This window comes from Morone saxatilis, unplaced genomic scaffold (assembly GCF_004916995.1).
Source record: "Morone saxatilis isolate NCDOM2014 unplaced genomic scaffold, NCSU_SB_2.0 Contig24, whole genome shotgun sequence".
In the NCBI taxonomy this organism is placed as follows: Eukaryota; Metazoa; Chordata; class Actinopteri; family Moronidae; genus Morone; species Morone saxatilis.
Window position 1 is genome coordinate 17,447,683 of NW_023339807.1, and position 12,398 is coordinate 17,460,080.

Genomic DNA, 12,398 nt, shown 5'->3' on the forward strand with positions numbered 1-12,398 from the left:
AAACCAGTCTTTGTCTGCGGGGGTTGGAGGTACTGGGTGCTGTGGCGTTGTGGAGTCTGATGGCAGATGGAAAAAAGGCACACAATAATGGGTCAGTCTGTGGCTGAAGGTGCTCCTGAGCTGCCTGAGCCCAATGTAGAGAGGATGAGAGGGGTTGTCCATGATGGCTTCCAGCTTCTCTCTCATCCTCTTATTGTAACTCTTTATTGCATTGACTGAATTGAATGCATTTCGTTATTGTTAGTGATAAACACAGCTGGAGCATGACCACTGACTAGTACTCAACCCTTTATGTGTATGGTCCCTTTACAGCGCGAAAATAAACGTATGAACAATGACGCTTCGGGGAATTTTGGTCCAATGAGAGACCTTTTAGGCAAGACCGAAGTTTGATTGTCCAATGGTAACAGAGTTCAGGATGAGTGATAGATATGTTGGCCAATCGCTTGCGGTGTAAACGCCTCTTGTGGGCGTGGCCACGTATGTCCAGGATGTGCATGTTAGATTTTTTGTTTATCTCCACTGAGAAAGGCAAAGCGTGTCCAGGTGGGTGTGAAAGAACATCATTTTCATAAAATAAAAAGCATATGTGAAGATTAAATCGTAATGCACCCATATGAGCTCACTTGAACAAGTTTAACATGCACTATTGTGAATTATTATTACGGTCAAGCCTCTAGCGTGGCGTAAACTTAACGTAAACTTCCTTCATAGTTTTCAAGGTAATTGCCCAGAAAGGAGTGATATTCTCGCTAATTGTAGCAAATAACGTTTAAACTGAGGACATTATTGTGTACCCATTGACAAGACTGAATTATACAATGAGTAGTTAATAATAATAACATGAAATTGTGATTTTGGGGCGTTTGAATTACTACCAGAACTAGCGGTTGTTTCGTTTTGATTTCAGCTTTGTTTTCCTGCTGACCGGAAGTGGGATTGTTTAATAAAAGTTGTCTCAGCGTTGCTTAGCGCCGTTTAGCTCGAACACTGCTACAAACTGCATGAAAACAAGAGAACAACACAAAAGTACAGCTAAAGAGCTCATCCGCTAGTTATTTGGGCTAACGTTAGCCGCTAGTTACTGTTCAACGTGGGAGGAATCAGAGGTTAGCATTAACCTTACAGCTCAAATAGACGTTTATTTGTGTTTCTAGTGCGGCTGTTGTGTGCTGTGTAACCCTGTGTAAGGAATGGATGCTACTCAGATGATCAGTGACTCGATCTTGGAGTCAGATGAGGAAGACAGTGAAGAGGAGAGTGAAGCTAAAAGAGGACGACCGTTGGCTAAACTGTGCATCTTGAAAAATGAACACATTCCTGAGACAGGTGAGTTTGTTTACTGCTGCTTTTATTACACCTGTGGTTTGTTAATCCATGCACACAGTCTGCCTAACGAGTATGAACAGGTATTGTTTATATTTATCTTACAATGGACATTCTCTGTCACCCAGAGTTGCCCCTCTTTTTGGGAGAAAATGTATTGGGTCGTGACCCCAACACCTGCACCCTGCTCTTACCAGCGTCCTCAATATCCAAACAGCACGCTACCATCTGCATCTCTGTCTACGGGAGAAGAGGTTGTCACAGTGAAGGCATAGAGGCTTTGGTATGGGACCTAGGGAGCATGAATGGGACCCGCAAGGGCCGCTTAAAGCTGACTCCTAACGTACGCTACGCCCTCAGTGAGTGTGACAGTTTGGTAGTGGCGGACATCCCATGTCAGTATGTCAGCTGTGCTGCAGACACTGTCTCTTCTCAAGGGGATTTGAGGACTCATGTGAGCAGGACCTCCGGGGTAAAGGACAAATTTCCAGGTGCCTTGGGAGAAAAGGAAGGTGACACGAGATGTGTCAACGAAGGTACGAAGGCTAAGGTGTCATTACCTGATCTAGAGGACACAAGGAAGACTCCTGTCAGAACCAGTTGCCTTTCCTTTGAGCAAACTCCAACCCAGCCACAGGGGACCCTGGTCCCAGAATCTGACTTGGACTCAGATGGAGAAAGAGGGGTAGAAAGAGACAGAAGGCGCAAGGCTTTAGGTAAGTAAATTATATATGTATAGAAATTAAGCCCGTTTTTTTGTATCTGATGTTTTACAAGGGCATTGTTGTTATTTTTTACAGTGTCTGATTCTGACTCCTATAAATCCAGTCCCACCTGTTCAACATTCTTGAGTCCCACAAACAAAATCGTCCCTGAAAGGTAAAATATGTGTATTCATAACACAGGCATAACCAATTCCTAAGTATGCACTTGTAAACAGTTTATTCCTTCTTTCACTTCTGTTTTTTCCACTGCTTTACAGTGAAGATGAAAGTCCCATCACACCGTCCTCCTCCACAAAAAATAGGCCTCACAGACATGTCAGTTTCGGCAAGGAGACAGACGTAGATGTGGCGCGACAGCAGCTGAAGGAAAAAAAGCCACTTGTGATTGAGGATGACAGTGAGGAGGAGAAAGGAAAGGATGAAGAAAGAGCAGCACTAGCAGGGAGAGAGGCTGAGGAAAGTGGCCAACATGTGCCAGTGAAACAGGAAAACAATGTCAGTCTTATAGGAGAAGATGAATTGCCTGTTTCTACACCAGCAGTCTTCACGAATTCAGTCCCTGCATTTAACATGGACAGTGACACTGATGTGGAGGGAGAGGAAGAAGGGGTGGCATCTGTGGGTCCTGTGACCTTGAATACAAACCAACAATCTGATCAGCCACCAAACACAGCGCAGTTTCACATGGACAGTGATACAGATGTTGATGACGATGATGATACCTCAGACAAAGTTCTCAAAGCTGGGCCTTCCTTTGCTGACAACACCAGACCTCCTCATGTTATTTCAGTTATTCAGCCAGAGGGCATCACTATGGACAGTGACACTGATGTGGATGACGACGATGCTGCTGCTGTGTCAGATGCAGCTTCAAAAGAAAAACCCATGTCATTTCAGAGCGCAGACACAGCTGACACTGCTCCTTCAACGCAGCTGAAAGATTTCCACCTAGACAGTGACACGGATGTTGATGAGGAAGAAGAAAATGAATGTAGAACAATTAATACAAGCTCTAAAATAGATGAAACTCCTACTAGATTAGATATCAAGCCAATTGGGCCTGAATCCGCCCCTAGTGCTCCTCACAGCCTGCATCTAGACAGTGACACAGATGATGAAGGTATTCCTGCCCCTGCCATAGGTGAACCCTCGCTGCCGCCTGCTGTCACAGAATCACGCACCACTGTAGACATAGGTGCTGATTTGGATATTCTGTCTGACAGTGACAGAGATTCTCCTCTGGTTATACCTTTTGTTGCCACAACTTTGTCATTCGTTCCTGATACCATGTCAGAAACTCTTCAGTCAGATTCTGATGCAGACACAGATGTGGATGAATCCAGCATGCCCCCTGCCGAGGGCGGCGTCAATCCAGCCAACCTTAGTGTGGACAGCGATACAGATGTGGAAGGTGAGGAGGTGGATTTTGGAGGGGCTGGTGAGGGCCAGATTCCTAGCCTACGCAGAGGAAATACACCTGGGTTACTGGGTCCCCTTCTGCAGAACTGCTCTACTCCTGTACAGATGTCAGGTAATCAGTCAATCTTCTACTGAGAACTTGAATGTAGGCTGCAACTAAGATATTTTTTATTGCTGATTAATCTGTCGATAATTTTCTTGATTAATTGTTTGGTCCATAAAATAGTGAAAAACTTACATTATTATTTCCCACAACACAAGGTGATGTATTCTACTGGGTTCTTTTGTTCGTCCAACAGTCCAAACCCCAAAGTTTAGTTAGTTTATTTAAAGAAAAGCATCAAATCCTCACACTGAGAAAGGTGGAACGTTTGGCACTTCTACTTGAAATACTACTTTAAATGACTGAAATGAACAATCGATTATTATTATTGTTGCCAATTAGTTTTTTGTTGATTGGTCGTTGCAGCTGTAGAATAAATGACACATTGGTTTATTTGTATTATTGTTTCAGCTTCTTGCTGTTTTATAGTGGAGGTATTTGGACACTTTTAGCATTTGTTTAGCTTTTAAAAAACAAAGTCTTTCTTTACTCATGTATTTCAATTCAACAAAACAGCATCAACAGTACAAACAACAGTGAAAAGAAAAGAAAAATACAATTATTGTATTAATATTGTACAATCATATGTTTCATGTCCACAGTTGTAGACTCCCCATGAGTATGGGTGTGACATAAAGCCTATTCATACATTTTAATGACAGGAAACCAGAAAAGTATATATGTTGTTGGCACTCAAAATAGAAATAGGCCAGACTGTCTGCTTATGAATGACTTTTAGCAATCAAGATGTGCTAAAAAGGATAGCTTCTGTTTGAATAGTTAATTTTGTTATTTTCACTTTGGGATGGTTCCAGAAGGAGAAATGGAAGATATGGAGACTCAATCTTTCGTGAGTCCCTCTTCAGGCCCATTTAGACGTGAGTAAATTATTTTTAATACATTTAAATTGCACATAACTTAAAAATATTTATTTTAACCTAACAAACCTATTTTCTCCTCTCCCAGGTACAATAGGTCCTGCTGTAAGACCCAAAGCCTTATCTTCCTGCTCAGACAGCCAGGAGGATGAGGACTTTGTCGTGGCCGAGACGCAGTCCTTTGTTCTTCAGACCAGAGACTGCCAGGGCAACCATTCAGAGGACCACACCATGGACCCAACCCAAGACTTTCACCTTGAGTCTTCTGGTGATGAAAAAGGCCAACAGTCCAGCAGAGGAGGGTCTTTCCAGCTGGGACTGTCTGACAGCAGCCACTTGCAGGGTCAGGCCCAAGCTCTAGCCATGGAGAGCACCCAAGCTTTTGCTTCTGTGGAAGGTGGTGTGAATCTGGAAGATACCCATGCATATGCAGCTATTTCAAATGAAGAAAGAAGCTCCTTAGAGAATGATTCAAATCTGGAGGCTACACAGGCTTATGGAGAGAATGAGGAATCTGACAGATGTTCAGCAACGTCTGTAAAAGAAGGCCAGGTAGATTTGGCCCTAGAAGCAACACAGGCATATATTTCAGAGCCCCACTGTGATTCAGATGATGATGATTCCGATAAAACAGATGATGATGAGAGAAAAAACACTGCTACTTCTGAGACTCAGCCTTTAGACTTTCCCACCTCATCTACTGTTGCCATGGCTGAAACCCAACCAATGTCTGCCTTTGAGGAAGAGGAGAGTTTGGATAAAGAAAATCCTGTTTCCTCTGTACTACAAGTTAAGCCCAGAGCACAGACTGAAACAGCAGAGAGGGAAAAACATGGAGAAGGAGCTCAACTTCAGGGGAGGCATCTCAGTGAAGCTCTATCTCTAGCTGAAACTCAGCCCATGCCTCCAAGTGTCGATGAGGAAAGTGATGATGAGGACTCGATTCCAGGTCCACGAAAAAGAAAAGCACAGTCTCTGCAGCTTGAAGAGGAGCAGACACAGCCCCTTACTGGTTCTGAGTTATCGCTTGTTGAAACGCAGCCAATGCACATTGGTGTTGATGAAGCTCAGCCCATGTCTACAAGTGAAAATGGGGAAAGCAATGGTGGGAAAAAAGCAAAACAACTTTGGCTCGAAGAAAAGCCGTCACAAACGCTCACAAACTCTGATATCTCTGCTGCTGAAACTCAGTCAATGAATACAGGAAAAGATGGAGAAAGTGACGAAGAGGAGTTGATTCTTGGTCCACGAAAACGAAAAGTAAAACCACTGCAATTTGAAGAAGACCAGACACAAACGCTCACTAACTCTCAGCTCTCTTCTGTTGAAACTCAGCCAATGGATACAGGTGAACATGGAGAAAGTGATGAAGAGGATTCGATTCCTGGTCCACGAAAAAGAAAAGCCAAACCGCTGCACTTTGAAGAAGAACAGACACAGTCCCTAACTAGTTGTGAAGTCTCTGCTGTTGAAACCCAGCCCATAGTCACGGGTGGGGACAGAGAAAGTGATGAAGAAGACTCAATTCCAGGCCGACGAAAAAGAAAAGCAAAGCCACTGCAAACTCAAGAAGAGGACACACAACCGCTCACAAATTCTGAGGCGTCCACTGTTGAAACTCTGCCCCTAGAAACAAAAGCTGACTTGCAGCCTCAGAGGGAAAAGGAGAGACTATCTGAAGCTGGACCCAGTCGCATCGCTATTATAGGTAAAAGAGGGACAAGGGCAAGATTAAAAGAAGAAGAGAAGCAGGCAGAGTTTTTGGAAACTCCGAAGAGAGAGACAAGAGGGAAGAATAGAGCTTTGCCAACTACCAGAGGAAGAAGAGGAAAACCAAGGCCCGATAAGGATGAGAGTGAGGAAGAGGAGGTGGTAGAGCAGGCTAAGCGAGCTAGAGGGAAAAAATCCGTGAGGCAAAAGAAAGATGGGGAAGAGAAAGAAACGGAAAGAAACATGCATGAAAATAACAGCCTAATTAAGGAACAAGAAGAATTGGGAGAGGAAAAAGAACAAATGGAGGAGAGTCAGCATAGAAGAGAAGAACAAGAAAAATTAGAAAGGGAAAGAAAAGAGAAGGAAGAACAAGAAAGATTACAGGCTGAAAAGGCTGAAGGGTTAAGACTTGAGCGGGAGCAAGCAGAAAAAGAGACAATAGAAAGGGAAAGAAAGGAACAAGAAGAAAAGGAAAGAGCTGATAGGACACAAAAGGACAAAGAAGAACAATTGTTGAGGGAAAGAAAGGAGAAGGAAGAAAGGGGAAGATTAGAGCGTGAAAAGGCAGAAAGAGTAGAGAAGGAGAGATTGGAGAGAGAAGAGAAAGCAAGAATAGAAAAGGAAAGAAAGGAACAGGAAGAAAAAGAGAGACTGGAGACAGCAAAGAGGGAACTAGAACAAAGACTTGAGAGGGAGGAACAAGAAAAACATGCAAGGCTGGAGAGGGAAGCAAAGGAAAGGGAAGAAAGAGGAAGATTGGAGAAAGAAAAACAAGAAAAAGAGGCCAAAGAAAAACAAATAAAAGAGCAACAAGAAAACAAGGCCACAAGAGGTCAGAGAGCAGCCAGAAGAACAATCGCTGCCCCATGTACCACAGAGCCAGAACAGGACTCAACCATATCAACCAACGATGATGTCCCAGCAAGGAGAACTAGATCTCGCTCCAACTCTTCCAACTCTGTCAACTCAGAGAGGTCTGCCTCAAGTGTTAACACCCAGGAGAGCAGGGGGAGAGGCCGAGGCAGAGGAGCAAAGAGGACGAGTGAGCCCCCCCGGGTGGCCAACGCCAGAAGCAGCAATAGAAGGAGGACGGTGGCTGCAGAGCCAACAGAACAGGACAGTAATGATATTTCTCCTCAGGGAGTCCTTTTGGGGTCTAACTCTAACAACTCTCTCAACTCTGAGATTTCCAGCTCCAGCTTAAGCTCTCAGAGCAGAGGAAGAGGAGGCAGGCAGCGAGGAAGAGGGAGGAAAACAGAGGTAGACTCAATCCCTCCTATCAATAGTCAGAGTGATCAGAATTCAGCTCCCAAACCTACAGCCAGAGGCAGGAAAAGCAGGAAAACAGGAGAATCTACAAATGCAGTTCCCCATGAAGATGATAAAGAGACAGTAGACTCTCAGCAGGCTAGTACCACAAGGGGGCGGCAGCGAGCTAATGCAAATAGCTCTGAACCTGCAGCTGCAGATGAGGAAGACCCTTCAAATCAGGGGAAAGGACATGCCAATGAAGAATCACTTTTGCCTAAAAGGAATGTCAGGGGCAGAGGCCAAAAAGCAGTTGAGATTGAGACTGTGGAGGCACCAGTACCTCCTGCAGTCAGTGATGGAGATGAAGAGAAAAGAAAGGGAAGAAAGAGAGAGTTGGAGCCAAATACGGAGGAGGATTCCAGCAGTAGCTCCAAAATTTCCAAAGGGAAGGAAAAAGCCCAAATGACAAAGGCAGCAGAAGAAACAAAAGGAGTGACAAAAGATAAGATTCCTGTCCAGGCTAAGACCAGAGGTAGAGCATCCAGTGCTCAAGCAAAGAAGAATGCAAAAGATTCCCCCACTGAAGTAGAGGTTAAGGAAGAGAGTGAGAAAATGGAGGAGGAGGCTGTGGAGAGGAGAGGCAGGGGTCGGCCATCAACAGTCCAGAAAAAGAGGAAAGAGGAGCAGGAAGAAAGTGGAACATCGGTTGACCAGAATGCACATGTGGAGGCATCAGAGGTGACTTGATAGCTTCACCTTTAAATATGCAATCTGCATTTTTAGGTTTCAAGTTGTTGCTTTTGAGACAAAAATACATTAAGGCTGAAACATAAATCAGACCAAACAGAAAGCTGAGTAATATATAATTAGTGTCCCGGAACTTCTGTCCTTGAGGAGGAAGGCTTTTACCTTGGCCCTCTGTGCATTTCTGTCTATGAGTCAGCCTTTCTAACCATCGTAATGTACTGCAATCAACATCAGGGATGGTCTAGGTCTCTCCCACTCTCAACAACAAGAGTAGTCTGACCTGCTCGGCATCACCATTAATACACTAATGAATTAAGTAGTTTAGTGGTCACACAGTCACTTCCTTACTATTATGTTTTTCTTTGCTGTCTATACAGCCTACCCCACGGTTTTCCTTGTCTGTTTTGAACTGTTTTCTCTTTCTTGTCATTCCTCATTCTCCCCTCCCCCCTTTCTTGCCCATTTAACAGCCCCAGACTCCAACCAGCAGCGTATCTCGGAAGCGACGGGCTCTTGCAGACTCCTCACCTGTGACAAAGACCCCTCGCTCTTGCTCCGCTTCCCCGGCAGCTAGTGGTCGTTTACGAGCTGCCAGCCAGGCCTTCAAGGTTTTATGTCTTTGCAAACGTGCTCATATTTGTCTCAATATAATTACATATCATTAACACATTTAGGCTTTAGACCAAACAAAAACGGAAGTCTGAGACTTCTGAATAACACAACGTGTCTGTCATTCTCTCAGGTGCTGTTCACAGGCGTGGTGGATGAAGCAGGGGAGAGAGTGTTGGCCCGTTTAGGAGGCAGCATGGCTAACGGTGTGGCAGACATGAACTTTCTGGTGACTGATAAGGTGCGCAGAACTGTGAAGTTCCTGTGTGCAGTGGCTAAAGGAGTCCCCATTGTCACCACACACTGGCTGGAAAAGGTTAGTTGCCATATTAGCAGTTAAAACTGGCCCCAGAACAATTGTATCTCTCTCAGAGACATACTCAAATAGACGCTCATTGTTCTTGTTATCTTTCTCTGTGTTTCAGAGTGGTAAGGCTGGGAGCTTCCTGTCTCCCAATGCTTTCGTTGTGAAGGATCTGGAGCAGGAGAAGAAATTCTGTTTCTGCCTTCAGGAGTCTCTGAGGATTGCCAGCAGTCAGCCTCTCTTACAGGTACTCATTACTCAGTCATGCCATTTATTTCAGTAAGTCCTTATATTTTTCCTCTGAGTGAGAGGGGAACAGAGTGAGTATGGCACAAGGGTGGTAGATAATACTGAGAGTTAGGAATAGTGACTGTGATAGAAATACAGAAATATCTATGTTACAATCATCCTCAGCCTATAAAAGACCTGAAATCCTACTTTTTTACCCACAAGCATAGCTTTTTATCTCACCCCCCTGAAGCTGAACATGCTCACATCTTTACGAGTGTCGATTGTTTACCATTACCTGGCTTGTGGGAAGTAGATTGACATTTATGTTTAATATACTGCTTAAGTTTTATGGGCACTTCACATAGGGAACAGGCAGTAATGTTTCCATTTCTGTTGCATACTCCTCCTGCCCTGCACTGCTTTATCAATTCTGCAAAGAGATAGTTTGACTCCACATACTATGCTGATACTGGCTAAAATTGTGGAGTATAATACACGTGTTGTACCCAGTTACATTCCCATGAGTCCCTTGAATTGATTTCTTTAAGCATTTTTGCAGAGATTAAATAAAAATAGACAGAACTCTTACTTGCTTGCTTGTATTGTACTGCATCTCTTTTTTTCTTTCTCTTAGGGATATGAGATCCATGTGACAAAGTCAGTGAAGCCAGAGCCAGTTCAAATGAAAGACATAATCACCTGCAGTGGAGCTACCTTTCTCGCTAAGATGCCCTCTTCACACAAGGTCTTACATATGATAAATTAACATTATTTTGTCACATCTTATCATTTGATATATGTGTAATTTACTCCTTATTTATTTCCTCGCTCTCAGCCTCAGACGGTGGTGATTTCCTGCGAGGAGGACTGGTCGCTGTGTGGCCCAGCTCGCTCTGCATGTCTCCCAGTCGTCACTGCTGAGTTCATTCTCACAGGGATCCTGCAGCAGAAACTCGACTTTCAGACCCACTCGCTCTGTGCCCCTACAAGCAATCTACAAGCTGCAGGAGGCAGAGGAAGGAGCAGGAAGAAGACTTAGAAAAAAACCCACACTCAAAGATTACCATATAAATCAGAGACCGGAAGAAACCCTTGTGAGTCAGCTGTTCGTCTGTATTAAAGACTTGAAGAATGTATTTGCCATATGCAGCAAAAGGTGGTTGTTCACTTGCATGGTTGTAAACACACTGTGGATGCAGCATTCATGAAGTTTTACTGTGTTAGCTATTAGGGCTGGGCAATATGGACAAAATCATATATCACTATATTTTTTACCAAATACCTCAATATTGATATTGCAACAATGTTGTAGGGATGACTAATGGTGCTTTCACACAATATTTACACTGAGATTTTATTTATTTAGTGAGATCAATAATGGGTATGTAATAAATTACTGGGTAAAGAAAAATAATAGAACAGCCTGAAAATGACTCCTTTTACTGTAATGCAGCCTTTAAAACCACAAAAAATACAACACTTATGCCACATTACTATATTGTCTTAGATTTCGGTCGTCTTAATATCTATTATCATATCACCATATTGATCTAATATTGATATATTGCCCCGCCTTATTAGCTGTCACATGTTCAAAATTAATTTAACATGTACAGCATCCCGTTTTGCAGAGTGATGGAAGAAACAAAATATGACAACAATCTACAGAACAGTGTTTTTTTTACAGCCTCATCTTTTTGCCTTGTACATTTGAAAAAATTTAGTTTTTAACGTTGCAAAAGCTAAAAGCAATGCTGCTGCTATGCAAGGTGGGAAATATGAGCCCATTAATCGTTCTTGTCACTTCACCCCTCTCATCCTCCCCTGTGCTCCACCCCCTCTCTTTGTACAACGATAGGAAGCAGAGCAGGAATTAACGCTGCAAAATTACTGCTACTCTCTGTGTGCTAAGTGCTTCAACTCAATCAGCCAGTTTGGCAGGTAACCAGCCTTGAAGTAGGAGTTGTATAATCATGTTTGGGTGGTGGAATAGTGGAACCGATGGGGGTGTGATTTGAGATCCATCAACTACAGTGGCCACTGGATGAAAAAAAAGCTTGTTTACTGTCCTGATAAGAAGTATGTTGTGCCTTTTTTATACCAAGGTAATCATGAACCTACCGGTGTGTCTGCTGTTCCTCTGTCTCCATTAACCACCACCACCACCTACTCCATTAAGGCTTCATTGAAACCTATTATGTCCAGGGAAGAGACATGATATAGGCTCCTGAATGCTGATGCTGCTTCTACATCAATATCTTATAGTGTTTGTCCTCCTACTGTGTGTTCATTTAGCTGTTATGTATTCATGTTGTTAGTATGCTCAAGAACATGGTATACAGTACGCACATTTGGTTTCTTTCCTGACCCACTCTAGATATTTAAACTTGCTGTGTGATTGGTGTTTTAAAGACAGACTCGTTAGCTTGTAACTAAGTTTGATTTTAGAACTGCTAAATAGCTAAAGTTTGTATTTGTATGAAATCATGAAATCTATGTATTGCCAATGAAAACATTAAACTGTTTATATTATTTAACTAAATGTGTATTTAATTTTGCAACAGTATGCTTATTAGACAAATTTTGGTACTCTAGTATTTGTATTGTTTACATGTCGATGTGTTGCTCAGTTGAGGAAAGCCACAGGATTCATGTCAGACCCTTTTTTTTTGTCAAACTGCCATTTCCATTGTCAAGAATGAACCTTAAAGCTCAAAGCAGAAAGTTTAGTTCAGGACTTGAGATTCATGAGGACCACTGGCTTTGTTTTAGGAGGGTCTCTCTCTTTGTATCCATTTAACTTAAAGAATATGCCAGATTTACTCTTCCTCCTCGTCCTTTATCTAGAGAATAACAGCTCATGTCTCTTTCTTAAAACCTTTTTTGTTTTTCAAGAGGTCTTGGTGAGAGTTGTTGTACTAAACAGGTGGGCATCTTCCAACACATCTGAGCTGTTTGTATTTTAAGCTTAAACAGTGAAAAGGGTTTGAGGTTAGAAGCTGAAATGCACAGATTTTATTTGTCTTCTATTTCTGGCATTATATTGGCCAAATCCCCTTAAATGTACTGTTGTTTCCAAGTCAGCTGACCAA

The 12,398-nt window shown here is 42.9% G+C and overlaps 1 protein-coding gene across 2 annotated transcripts; it reads left to right on the top strand.

Moving 5' to 3' along the window:
• The first annotated feature begins 475 nt into the window (after window positions 1-475).
• Window positions 476-12,374, top strand: mdc1 (mediator of DNA damage checkpoint 1). 2 transcript variants are annotated; one of them, XM_035672561.1, is made up of 12 exons: window positions 476-546; window positions 1,158-1,329; window positions 1,455-2,042; window positions 2,127-2,205; window positions 2,309-3,582; window positions 4,389-4,451; window positions 4,540-8,153; window positions 8,633-8,770; window positions 8,905-9,087; window positions 9,197-9,322; window positions 9,941-10,051; window positions 10,142-12,374. In XM_035672561.1, exons 2-12 carry the CDS (start codon window positions 1,194-1,196, stop codon window positions 10,343-10,345), a joined length of 6,516 nt encoding a protein of 2,171 aa, XP_035528454.1. In that variant the 5' UTR covers window positions 476-546; window positions 1,158-1,193; the 3' UTR covers window positions 10,346-12,374. The 2 variants fall into 2 exon arrangements, with proteins under 2 accessions (XP_035528454.1, XP_035528453.1); XM_035672560.1 differs by lacking the exon at window positions 476-546 and having other exon boundaries at window positions 1,026-1,329.
• Window positions 12,375-12,398: the final 24 nt, after the last annotated feature.

Bases quoted from the DNA above. Each gene is read 5' to 3' on its own strand.
- mdc1 (XM_035672561.1), top strand. From the start codon at position 1,194: ATGGATGCTACTCAGATGATCAGTGACTCGATCTTGGAGTCAGATGAG. The intron at 4,452-4,539 runs GTGAGTAAATTA...CTCCTCTCCCAG, and splicing joins CTCTTCAGGCCCATTTAGAC to GTACAATAGGTCCTGCTGTA. The intron at 9,088-9,196 runs GTTAGTTGCCAT...TCTGTGTTTCAG, and splicing joins CCACACACTGGCTGGAAAAG to AGTGGTAAGGCTGGGAGCTT.